At 40.5% G+C, this 13,649-nt stretch overlaps 1 protein-coding gene across 4 annotated transcripts in view; it reads right to left on the bottom strand.

Moving 5' to 3' along the window:
• The window catches only part of PCDH15 (protocadherin related 15), a gene marked incomplete at both ends in the record, with an annotated part of 369,409 nt that overhangs the window by 176,278 nt on the left and 179,482 nt on the right, over positions 1 to 13,649 (bottom strand). For all 4 annotated transcript variants that reach the window (XM_082486051.1, XM_082486048.1, XM_082486050.1 and 1 more), the window contains 2 exons: positions 2,956 to 3,149; positions 12,708 to 12,857. In XM_082486051.1, coding sequence (XP_082342177.1) covers positions 2,956 to 3,149; positions 12,708 to 12,857 — 344 coding nt within the window. The remainder of the gene's footprint in view (positions 1 to 2,955; positions 3,150 to 12,707; positions 12,858 to 13,649) is intronic.

Raw genomic sequence — 13,649 nt, 5'->3', positions numbered from 1 at the left:
AACTCACACAAGTATGGAAATACAGCTTTTACCCTACTCCAGCTGAATGGTAATGCAAAGACAGCATGGTCAGTAAGGCACTGAGACTGTGTCCCTGTCTCGGCTTTAACTGTGTGTGCTCTTCATATACAACTATATCATCTAATGTATAGCAAATACTTTTATATATAGGTGGACCAATATATCTTTGGCCAAACAATCTCTACAAATGCAAGTCAAAAAGGAAGTGTACTTTTCCACTGTGTAATTCCATAACATCACGATCAATTAGTTTCTAGATTGGACTTGATCCAGCAATTATCACCAAGTGAAATGCTTCCAACTGCACAGGAATCTGAGGACAAAACTGAAAAGGCTCAGATCTGAAACGAAACTGTTTAATTTTACAAGCGTTCTCATTTTATTCAATAATAGAAACGCCTAAAAAGTTAAACTTAATCTTTAAAATTTTATAATTTGTCTAAACTTAAGTATACTTAAAGTACTTAAGTGTACTTAAATATCTCTCAATAACTTACGTTAATGATGCTTGCTATAGATAGAAACTTTAATAATACTCAGCAAATACTCACGCACAGTCACCTGCCAGGAATTCAACATCATACCATGCAAAAAAGATACACAGCATGCATTTAATTTTAAATTTGTGCTCACAAAGGCTACAGCGCTACAGTTCCTGAGCCAGGTTTAGTAGTTTGGTCTTGCTTTGTGCATAAGCAAGGGGATAGCTGAAACCCAGCCAGTTTGCATGCGAGTACAGTTAGTCTGGTATCCCCTGCAGCACAGTCCAGATTCGGGAAAAAACGCTTAATATTTGAAATTACATCAAAATCCTTTATTTATTCCTTTATTTTACAGGCACACACCTTCCTGCCTGCAGATCCGTAACGGCTGGCTACATCTAGCCCATTCCTATTAGCCTCAAATACTGGTTACTGCCTCTACCAAAGCAACGTGAACCACCTAACACGACGTGACAACTCTGCATTAGAGGGAGCAAGAAGTTCATACAACCCCAACTGTGAGCTACTAACCACCTCACAGCCAGAAGGAAGGAACTAAGGAGGTGCGAAGGGACAGTTTTAAAGACCTCTGAGCTGTAGCTCACACGAGCTGTCCCTGGCTTTTCTCTGTGCAAAAAGACAGGAGGCCGCTTCAAGCGCCACCAGGTTATTTCTGGGTTTTCAGTCTTACAGAAAGAACGTCAGGAAGGCAGCAAAGTCTTTTTATCTAAGTGTACCTTACCAGAGAGTAAGAGTTGTCCACTTTCTTTCTCCACAGCACCTTGCTGAAGGTCCAGTGGCCCGCCTCTTGATTTTTTTAACCATCTCAGACATGGGAAAAACAGTTCTGGGCCCCCAAACAACCTCAGTTCAAGGTCAGCTTGGCCCTGGGGCCACCTACTGCCGCTACAGGAATACTGCCTAGATAGAGTGGGGTTTTGAACACACATTAAAAGCCATGAAGCAAATTATATGCTGTAATTCCATAAAAGGGGAAACCAGCAGAAATGTCAAGAAAGCAGAGAAACACTTTTGAAGATTGTTGCAATAAAGAAATTTTCAGAGGAGGAAGCACATGCTCCCAAGCATACATCATTAGAAGTATGTATTTTTAGACAATATAAAAATTTCTCAAACATAAAAGGAGCTGATAGCAATCAAAGCTGCATTGTAGGGGCTACTGTTGTTGGGCCCACGCGGCTGGATTCTGATTATTTTTTTTATTGATTTTTCTCTTCCACTTTAATACTATGCTAGTACTACACAAAAGTAAGTGCAAAACAGTCTACAATCTTCTCCTCAGCACTACTAACAGCCTACTATCAGCTACCCTGAGAGGGCTCATCAAGAAAGCAAGCAACAGAGGGGAAAATGAAGAAAATTTAACTGGAAGACTGTGTTACCAGATATTAGTTTTATGAACAATCTAACAATCTTAATACTCCAGTGATTGGAAAATGGAATTATAAAAATATGCGCAGAATGGTATGAGCTGCTTTCTTGGAGACATGATAGAAGCAACAGGTTCTGAAGAAAAGCCACTGACTGAGATTCCACTTTTGAGTAATCTTTCCTTCTTACATTCCCCATTTGAGGAAAAGAAAAGGGTGTGGGAGATTTAAATGCTGGAGACTACTATTCCTTTCTGCCATCCTCTTTGGACAACAAGGTTGTCACATTATCAATACCAGGCCCAGAACATGAGAGCCACTTTTCTGCACCCCCCTACCTCTTCATGAAATGACAACATTTGTGCACAATTGCCGTATGAAGAACACACACCCAAAAGAAGCAGTTAAGTGGGACTTGATACCGTTGTTGTGTGTGTTTGTTTGTTTGTTTTTAACATGAGAGTGCCCTATTCTAACCATACTAAATTTGCAGGCTGCTCTTCTTTATCAGCTGGCGGAGAACAGAAATAATTCTGGCAGTGATAATGTACATCATAGTGGGGTCACTGCTCACCACTGGCACAGCTTGTCAAGTACGTCCACAGCATGCCAAGTCTGGCTGACCTTCCACACCCTATACCTGGGGAGAAGGTCTCCAGCTCAGCAACCAGACTGTTTCTGATCCTTTCTGCAACACAGCAAGCTGCATTCTGAACAGAAAGCATCTCCTTTCTCACTTGCTTTGTTCCTTACATCCCTTCACTTCGATTTCTCTTCACAAATGGGCATGCACAATGATAACACAACATGTGAAGTTTTAAAAAAATAGACCATTACAAGCAAATGACATAAGGAAAACCGCGTACTGTAAGGAAAATGTAAATGAGGAACAAAAAGTGAAAGACTTCTAATATGACACTTTTCCAAAATGTGATCCTTACACCAAACAGAACACACTGAATCGTATTCCAGTGCAGCATTATAGACATAAGGGTGTGCCACACTTCTTACGCGCTGCTAAACACTGATTAAAAAATTAGTTTCATTATAAAATGAATTACCTTCTCTGCGCAGGAGGAGCGCTATCAGATGCTTTGACAGTGAGAGCATAGGATCGCCCCACTGACAATACAACTCCTGGAGCAATGGTGATAAGGCCTGTTCGGTCATTGATGATGAAGTCTCCCTGATCCCCAGCCAAAATTTCATATACTATCTGTCCATTGGGTCCCTCGTCCGCATCTACAGCGGTGAGCTGCAATTCAAAACCAGAATGTCAGCACACATGGTTCAGTGTTGTATTTTAATAGTTTTTGTAAGGCAACTCAGTAGGGGTAGAGGACGTAGAGGGGGAACACCTGTAAAATATGCAGTAATTTCTAATTACTGTACAACAAGGACACAATTTAAATGAAGGATATAGGCGTAAAAACATCATGAAGCAGAGAAAAACTGCTTACCTAATATTGTGAGCAAATTATTTTAAGATATGAATTAAGAAAACCAATTAAGACCAAGTTTACTCTCTGTGAACTGGAATTTATTACACTTCCTATAAAGGGGGAAGGGGAAAGAAGGTACTTAATCGTGTTGCAAATGTAACAAGAGGATCGTATTTAATTACTGCAAGTTCCCATCCCTCTCTACACTCTTCAAGTGACAGCCTTGTTACTGGCAGAAATTCTCATGACCAGGTCTCGCATCACAAGGCCTTTGTGTGGAACCAGAGAACTACGTATTACTCACGTGTGCGTGTACTGTAAAGGAAGCCAAGTGCAAGGGAAATAGCAGCTGTTCCCATATGGATACACACGTAGGAAACACAACCATGCACATAACAGATGTGCAAGGCCCGTTTCACGCAGCAGCGTGACACCACCTACCTGAAAGGCTGTGTTTGCAGGGGAGCTGTGCGATAAATGCAGCTGAGCATGTACTTCTGTACTTTGTTGCCTCTACACCATCTCTCTACTGGGACCGTGATTACTCTCGCATGCAGTGTTTCTTCTATTTAACTGTACAGTTTTGATTCTGAGTATAAGAAAAATCTAAGGCCTAGTATTTTAGACCCAAATTATAATGATGAACGTAATGAAATGAGGGGGGGTTCTTATCTTGCCCCTGGGAAAGGCAGCGGCTTTATCCCACTTCTGTAGCGTGCCATGCTAAATCAAACATTTACAAACACGGCCAAAAAACATAGTTCATAATGGTATCTGCTTGCTTTTAGCCAAGTATCAAGTACCAGTGACCCTGCCATGCCTTAAAGCAGATGCCTAGCAATCTGAGATTTCAAATCAGACCCCTGCTGTAACACAGGCAGAAATATGCCTCCACGCCTCAGTCACGCCAGTTGACAGCCCCATGTCCTAGCTAAGCCCTTTCACCTCTCCTCTTCCTTTACACATATTTAGAATAACACAAGGTATTCTACATACGACGTGTAATCACACAGCAAACTGTGCACAGTGCCTATCACTTTACTTATATTACTAGAATTAAAATTGCATCTTAATTATCACCATATTCAGAAAACAAAAAGGAGCATAGCATTTTGTCACATTTAGGGTCCAGTCACCGAAGTACCACCAAACTACAGCAGTACCTCTGGACTTTCTAAGGTGAATTTCTTCTTCCCACAGGGGTTAGTTTGCCGATACACACACTGGTTTCTCAGTCGACTCTTAATTTTGTATGACTGTGGATTACCTCAAACGCTGCACGGGATGATGACAGAAAGCGGTACAAGCAGCACTTGAACGTCGCGGAGGCCACAGCTGCAGCAGGCGGTGGCAGCACTGCCTGTGCACCCAGCTGCTCGGTACCAACAGCGGTGGAGTGGAAATGCCAGGGAACGAAGGCACGACGGGCTCCTGCTGCTCCCAGCCACAGCTGAGCAGTTCGTGGTGGGAAATGCCATGGGGCACCAGCAGGTACAGCAAGCAGAGCCTCCCCCCGGGATGTACAAAGCAATAACAAATCCCAGCCTCAGAAATCATTCCCTGCAGGGCCGCTAAAGTGAGAATTGAAAGAAAATAAACATGTAGCTTCTTGAAAGGTCTCTGCTGGCCTGTCCCCTTTGGCTTTCTTGACGCGAACACTCATGTCAGCGAGCAGCACGGCACATAGGATTGCAAGCGCAGAATTTAAGGGTAACACACGATGACACAAAACCTAAGCGACGACTATGAAGCCGACAGCAAGATCAACAGACGTTACCTCAGCCATGGCCAGCCAACACAGCAGGCTAAACGTGTGCCTGCCAGACACTCTTTTCTCATCCCTGTGGCACTCTCAAAGTTGACGGCACTGCAGGCATGTAGAGGAACTCCTTGAAGTCCCTGCTACGTTAGGATATAATGTAATCTGTTAATCAATATAGCATCACACTCGACCTTCAGCAGGTCACAGCCTTTCAGAGCACTACCTCCAACTTTCAAACCACCTTTGCCGAAGGATAGCTAAAGAACCGAAAGAGCAGAAACCAAGCCTTGCAACTAGAACAAGAAGGGAGATGAAGAGTAAAACTCAAAGATGTAGTATTCGAGCTAATCGCATTTGCATACAACATTAAACACCACGGGGGGCATGTGAAAAACTCAGGGATCTAGCTGCTTTAAAGGGTGATCTCAATTCTTTGTGCGCATAGGCTCAGGGAAATATGAAATTTCATATGGAATATGAAAACCAAAAACTAAGCACGCAATAGCTTAAACAGAATAAATTAATTGAAATGCTAAAATATAAGTGATTTAGGTGTATTAACGGAAGTGGACTTTACCTTTTTTGTTAGGGAGTGCAAGCTATTACTGCTGTTGGGGACTGAGTTACTTTACGGACGACCAACCATTTTTAACATGGAATAGGTTGCACACAGTATTCATCAACTGAAAAGCACAGTAGTTAAGTTACTTTTCTCCTGAAGTAATCGGTATTCTGCTTCTTTCACACGCAGCAGTGATCCAAAGGAAATTTCCATCACAGAAGTATTTAAACTTAAATTAAAATGAGCTTAGATAAATTAAATTTCTTTGTCATGAATGATTCCTTCCAACTATCCAAACTGATCACTGTTGTGCTAGAATTAGAAAATCTTCTTAATTCATCTTCCTATAGTATTTTGAGACATCCCATAATATGTCAAACACAGAATAAACACTTAAAACACCACCAAAAAAAATATAAAATCATCAAGCAGAGATCATCTCCTCTTAGACGTTTAAAAAGCAAATTAATACTCGTGTTATTTTTTGAGAACGTATCGATCTCATTCTATATTTCCTTTTGAAATTCTGAAAAAGCTGCACTTTTGTAATGTGCTTTACATTCCATCCATATGATGTCTTGATATACCAGTATATTAGCTTGCAATGGTCAGAGTCAACACAACGAAACTCAGCATGTAAAACTGACTTTCTCCACGCTCTCAAGGTTTAGAGCTTAAACCGCTCTCAAACTTGCTTTCCTTCCTCTTATTCTATAGTTTCTATACACAACTGGATGTGTTCATTAACCTCGCAGAGAGTAACTATCAAGCTACGTGACATAGTTAAGAAAAGCGCTGTTATAACCTTCTCTGCAGAACTTCAAAAGTAACACACACAAAAAGATAAATAAAGACTTTATGCAAAATACAAGGTCCTAAGTATTTAATGACAGGATTTGGACCAAGGCCAGTTTTTACTGTGACGACATGAAAAAGGAAATTAATTGACTACACAAGTACATAGATTAATAAGGTTAATTAAACTTACAAATATTGAACGCTTGAAAAAATAAGTGATTTGAATAACGTTTTGAGGGCAAAACCAGGAACCAAAACATAGAATTAAATAGAATTAAAGTTAAATAGCTGCCATAATATATGGTTCTACAAATTCTGTCTCCAGCTGTCCCAGACCGATAGAGCTTCATAGTTAACAAGATTTGAGAAACACAGTCTAAAATATACAGAAAGAAGTACAAAACAAGATTTATTTTACTCTCCTAAGAAACTTTTTGCATCCAGCAGCATCAGCTTCATTACATTGAAATTTAATGTATTGAAAGTTTTGTAAAATAGGTGCACGTTCTGCTGCAGCAAGAAGGGGTCTTGGAAGGAAAATAAGACTTACAATGATGGTCTTTCAGCTTACAAAGACACATTCCTCATCACTATATAAGCTCTGTTCAGACTCACTTTATACTTGGAGGAAACTGGGCTTCAACATTTGACCTGCAGCCTTCCCACAGCAACACTTTTAGTGACCTTGCCCTAAACAGATAAAGTGATTACCAACCTTTCCAGTAGCCCTACATTTCAGCAAAGTTGGTCTGACTCGTACTGACCTAAAGCGAACCCTGCAGAACCCCTGAGTTCCATCGGTTCGCCTCCAACTGAGTGTTCCAGTCAAGCAAGTGCAAGGCTCCAGAGCCACATTCAGCACACGTTTATGTTGTATAACAGTGTCAAGGAAACAGTACAGTTGCTCTCCGGAGCAGCACACCAGTGAGAAATGCTGGGCTGCCAAAATTTAGATGACAACTACACACCCTCCTCTTCCTTCTAGGGCTCAGCAGTACAACTCAGCCGTTAGTTTCGCCAAAATGAGTTTCTACATGTCAGGGGTGAACAGGACTGTGATGGAGATACTCCTGAATTTAAGCCAAACGGCAACACTAACATACAGTAGATGATTCAATATCTTCCTTCAGACATGTCATTACGTCTCTATCCATTATATTTTTACTTGAGTATATAAGTGCATTTACTGGCAAATGCAAACACAACCCGGTTTTGTTTTCTCCTTCTGCTAATAATGTTTACTTTGTAGTTGGAGATTAATATGCTGATGGACTGAAGGTAGAGGGCTGCAAATAACCACATAAATAAAACCATAAGTGTGATTTGGAGACAACTTTTAGAAAGATTTCCTCTAAATTGTTCAGTAGCTTTATAGCAAGATGCGTGTTTAAGAGCTGTATACCACAAGCATATATGCCAAGCTGCAAATACCCAAACATGTCTCTAAGACATAATTTAGTATGTGTCTGTATGCAAGGATGGCTCCGGTCACCCGTGCATATTTGCAGGGAATGGAAAGAAACTGTTTAAAAGAGACAAAGCGATTCAGCACTGAGAAGCCGCATTTGAGGTAACGGCAAGAAAGTCCCAGAGGAGGCATTTATTTAATGGCTCTAAATAAAATTTGTCCCCGTGTACAACTGAAAGTACTGTTACTGCTCGAGACTAATTCTGCTGTGAGGAAGAGATAAGTGATAGCAACTTTACTGCCTGCAGTTTTACCGTGTTTTATCTTTTTGCTTTCATTTCTGACCTTCAGCACAACGGCCGTTTATGCTGCAACGTGTGAAGTTAAGTGCTCTGCATGACCAGGATCTGGGGCAGGACCTCCACGTTAACTTGCGCTGGTGATCTTATCCAGAATTGTTTCAGCTCGCACAAGGGGAACAGGTAACGTACCAATCCGCTGCATAGCTTATTTTCCATTTTCAGAGAGTTACTTATTTATTCTTATAAGAGAGCCCTTGAACATGGGTCATACCTCTGCAACAGGAAACTAGGTAGAAATTAAGATACACAGATAAATTAAAATAGGTTATTTTGGTTTCATAAATTTAAAGCAGAGTAAGAACAGCACATAGTTCTTAAGGCCAGTTCACGAGTTTTTCTGTAAAGAGAACATACACAAAATCTTTTCATGGGCCAGGGAAGTCTTTGACCTTCAGGCAAATTTCCACAAAGATTTAGGTGGATAATGTTTTTTGCCATCCTCTGTCCCTCTTAGTGCTCTCATTTTCTTGCCCAATATTCTTTGTGCCCTGCATAGTTTATGCTGGTTTAGAGGTTTAAATTAACTGTTTTAAATGATAGATTTCTCAACCAGCTATTGTGTCTCTCAGGGAGCACAATAAAATACCTATAAAAGCAGAGGGAAAATTCAGATAAGAAAGTTTCAAGCTGAAAGGGACAGAATATACATATGTACAAGTGAGAAAATATTCTTCTCAAACAATCTGACAAGTATGCAGAGTAGACAACCGAAATAAAAACTTCCCAAACCTATTCTGTTTTCAACACCCCAATGGTACTACTCCCACAGCCCCTGTGCTCAAGAAGTCGGGGAGCAGAGATTTCGTGCTCTACTCTGTACACTCAGAAAGCAGAGGGTGGTCACTGCTATCAAGGGGACAAGCTCCTCTTATCATGGCACCCTCCAACTTTCTGAAAAATACACAGCCACGCAAAGCTGCAGCTAACGTGTACAACTGGAAGGCAAAAGGTAGCCACCACCAGGCTCCCAGATGAAACCAACACAACACAAATTTGTTTCCATTGTTTTGCTCACTTCTCTCAAAGGCAACAGTGAAAGGAGGGAAATGCCTTGTACTAACCACCCAGGGAGAACAAAAATAATTGGAAAAAAAAAAAAAAGAATTTCACTTGTAATGAATTTTTTTTCCCTGCTCTCTGTGGTTATTTTCAAGCAGAGCCTAAGGATTTTTAATTTACTTTTTTTTTTTTTTTTTTTTTTTAAGAGTGTACAAGACAGCAAACACAATCTAAACTATTAACTAATATGTTTGGGGTTTTTGGTCAGGAGTAAAATCAAAACAATTTCCCACACAATAGGACAACAAGCAAGTACAAACTGGGATTATTTGTACATTTTCACACAACTGCGCGCAGCAAAAAAAGAAAAAGAAACTTAATCCCTTATTACCTTGAGGATAATAAAAGCAAAGTGGCAACTATGTGAGAACACTTACACTACTATACCAGAAATTTGCATTTTTGTAGAAAGGTTACATGCTTCATAAAAGAAATACCTTCTTGATCATCTCTGAAAAGAAGTCTGAGTAGTAGTAAGTCAAGCTCAAGCCAGCACTTACGTGTAAATGATTATGAGATTGTACAGACTCACTGAGGTCAGTGTTCTTTTTCTAACCTACTTTCTCTGATTAGAGAAAGTGGTTTTTACAGACTAATCATATCTGACCTGGGTCATTTTCCCTTGGGAATTATCACAGCTGATCGTCATCTCGCAGCAGAGCATCTCAAATGATTCTTAAACCAATGATGAGACAGGGTTAAAAGTTTGCTCCGCATATAGAGAACAAGCTAAGTATATCATTAAAATCACTGCATTAGCAGTTAAAAGAAAAAAAAAAAAAAGCTGGCTATTTTCCATTTCAGAAGGGATTTATAAAGCAGAAGCAAATAGTGATCAGGCAGCACATACCCACCTTCCTGCCCTAAGGAAACCCATGGGTATTTGTGGCACCACAGACTTGGTGGCTACTCGCAACTCCACGCGACAAAACCCATTTTTCACACTCCTAAAACACTGAATGAAAGACTCGGTGCCTGCATCTTGGGCAAAACAACGAGGTGAGCAACTTCCCAAATACCCCAGCAGCCTGAAATCCTTATTACTGGCATTATCACAGTATGCAGAAATCTTAAGATGACAATTAGCTTTATTGTTTATAAACTCAGTTTGTTTATAAACTCAGATCACCTGGCAGTGTAAGATTAGGTGAAAAACAAGCCCTCTCCCAAAACAGCAAGTGTTTTGTACCCTCCATCTCTGACCACATTATAGCCTGAAAGTCTGTAATGACTACAATGACCACATTGTAGTCTTACATAGTCTGAAAGTCACCACGTGTTGACTTTGCAGACAGAATTGTGAAGGAGGGAAAGAACTCGCTCTTGGAACTCTCACATTTTCTAAAATAATTTCAGTTTTTAGCAAAGGCAAGTTTATGGCCCAACTTCCCCACTACTCATTTCCAACTTCACTATGTCTTTCTAGAAAGGACCAGGTCCAGATCGACTTCAGGCGTTAGCTAAGTTCAAATGCTCTGCACAATATTTACATCTGAACTATTCTTACCATTTCTGCTCTACGCTTTTTCATCCTTGCAGTGTTTCTAATGTGCATCATTTCATCGATCTGATTGATGCTCTTTATAGAAGCAGTTACACAGCATCAGTGTTGAAGGCAAAAGGCAACTGCTGCGACGGGCAGGGGAGGAGCAGAATGTAATAGTCTCTCAGACTGAACCTGCTAACAAAGAAGTAATTTGTGTCTCTGCTAAGCTAATTCTGGTGGCACAAGCTAAGGCAGATGGTCATGCAGAGCCATCCTCTTGGTTTTGCCCAGAAGAAACAATTTACTGAGGAATACTGAGGCTCTTTGCATGCCTCCAGGGTCTGAAAATATTTGCAGTTGAAACACCAGAAAGTATAAACCCTCAGACCAGCACGGTCCCTTTGAACACTTAAGTACTTTAGCACTGCAGCTGGTTTAGAAAAGCACAGTAGCTGCTCTGCTTCATCCCAGGCATCATAAATACAACTCAGGCAGCTCAGAGCATCCTTAAGGCCAACCTTGGGTACCGAAACCGTTCTTTTCATATATGCTGCAATCTCATTTAGCAACACCTTCTGCCTCATGTTTCCCGGCATATGCACCTTTAAGAGGAAAAATCACTTAGATACACAGATACACTTTTAGATACACTTTTAGATACACTTTAAATCCGTAGCACACTACTTTGCCTGATGTCCTGCACAGCAAAGGCCATGTGATAACCCTGATGACTTCTTTTTGGACTAGAGTGCTTACACTTTAGGAAAAAAACAACTTTGATTCAAATTTTTTTCAGCACTGTACGTATCTCTAACTTAAATACCAAGTGAATGTATTGTACTCACAAAATCCACACATTTATACATGGAGTTAGGAGTTTATAAGATGTTGCAAATACAGCTCCTGATGTCAAACCTGACACCTTTTTTTTTTTTTTTTTGCACACAGCCTTGTACAAAGCTTGAAGGAACTTAATTATGTTTAAAACATTTATCTTTCCCTCAAATCTTGCTGAAAATGTCCGCATGGCTCTCATTGATGCTTTTAAGCACTTGTAGCCCAGACTGATAAAAAGACAAGAATAACAGTAATGAGGATCCAAAGGTAACAAATGCAGCAAGTCAATACAGTTCAAGCAGGGCACAGGCCAAAACACACACCGAACTCTCTTCTAATACTGTTAAATCACTGCTGCCTTCAAATGCTTAGTTGCTGATTATATTACAGAAAATGGTATTTTATTACTTAAGCCAGCTGATGAATTGGGTTTCTTTTTCAATACTCCCACTGCCTTCTACCATCCTTGAATGCCGACCTCCACTAACCGCATCTTGTCTTCTCATCCATCTAGACTGGAAACACTCAGGAGCGTGGCTGAGATCTTAGAATAATTATCACCCAAAAAAGCCTTTTTCCATTAACTTCAGTGCAACCAGGATTCACCTCCGGTCTGCACTGAAACATAAATCAGTGCTCGCAAACTTTAATTAAAACTGCTTCTCTGGGCCTGTGTTCAACACATTTTTCACTGCTCATTTGCTCTACAAACAAATGACTCTAGGCTTCTGTAAAAACCAATAGGTTTTATGACATGGTAAAACATTTCTGGTTATGTTCTACTGAACTGTTTACCTGTTCTCCCAAAATATTTTATTTCAACATCCTGCTAGTACAGTAGAATATTTTTTTCTTTTGAGATTTTTCAGATGAAATGGTTATGTCAAACTTCAGATGAAACAGCTGAACCGCAGCTATACATAGGCCTATCATTTAGTATTAGCAACTTTTTAATAGCTATGTAATTAATGAAGTGGATGGAGATGTGCAGACTTTATTTGTAGCTGTTTTCATTACATTTCCAATTCGTATTAACAAGACCATCTACTGCCAACAAAGAGTAAGTTAACAAAGCTAATAAAAAGACCTGAAATTACCTTTATAACGCCTTCCCCAGGCCTCATATCTGTATAGATCTTGACATTGTATGATATGTTGGAGAAGGTTGGAGAATTATCATTTGCATCAATCACCACAATATTGAATGTCACTGGGGCACTCTCCTGTACACCATCGGAAGCTGTCATCTTCAGAAGGGCGGGAAAAAAGAAAGCAGAACAGGACCATATTTTAATGGTGTAGTCTTAATACAATTCCAACTATGAGAAAATACAGTGTGACAAGTACAGATCAGCATTTCATTTTTCAGTTTTGTCTACGCTTATAAGTAAATTGCAGGAGGCTTCAGCTGAGCTTGAGCCTGCAGTGTGCAAGACTCTGGGCAAAAGCAAAATGAAACAGTGCCTTTAAAACATACTGTGTCAGATTAATCGGAGAAATGAGAGGGAGTAACTGTTTCCCAGGGTTAGGGCCAGTCCCAGGCCAGGATGGAGTCCATGGCTGGAAGGGCAGAGCCTGTCCCCAGCTGTGCTGGGCACCCTCAAGGAGCAGGACCTGGCCACAGCTCACAAACCTGTCTGACGCTGGAAGTCTCAGCCTGGCACTGCCACACGCAGAGGCTGCTCTACGTGTTAAACCTCAAAGACAGCCTTTTAAGGTGGGACTTAAACAGCTAGAGGCCTTCTTATTTAATAGAGGAAATCTGAACTCCCCTTTCAAACGCTAAACAGATAGAAAATATGGAAGCATTGCTTGGGAACCCCTGCAGAGGAACAGGGTTTCCCTACAGCACATTTGCAAATTGCTTTAGGGCTGCTGTTTACTCACAGACTGGGAAATGCCTCAGGGAGAATTAAGTCCATTTAAACTTTTTTTTTTTTTTTCATTTTTTTAAATACTGCTGGCTGTGCTTTATGTTAGCACACTTTTTTAATTTCTACAAAAATAAAACAGAAAGGCCATTAGAGGTGTCGTGTTCC

Source organism: Vanellus vanellus (assembly GCF_965231255.1).
Source record: "Vanellus vanellus genome assembly, chromosome: 7".
Classification (NCBI taxonomy): Eukaryota; Metazoa; Chordata; class Aves; order Charadriiformes; family Charadriidae; genus Vanellus; species Vanellus vanellus.
The sequence above is the reverse complement of the archived record's forward strand: the minus strand, read 5'-3'. Positions and strand labels throughout refer to the sequence as shown.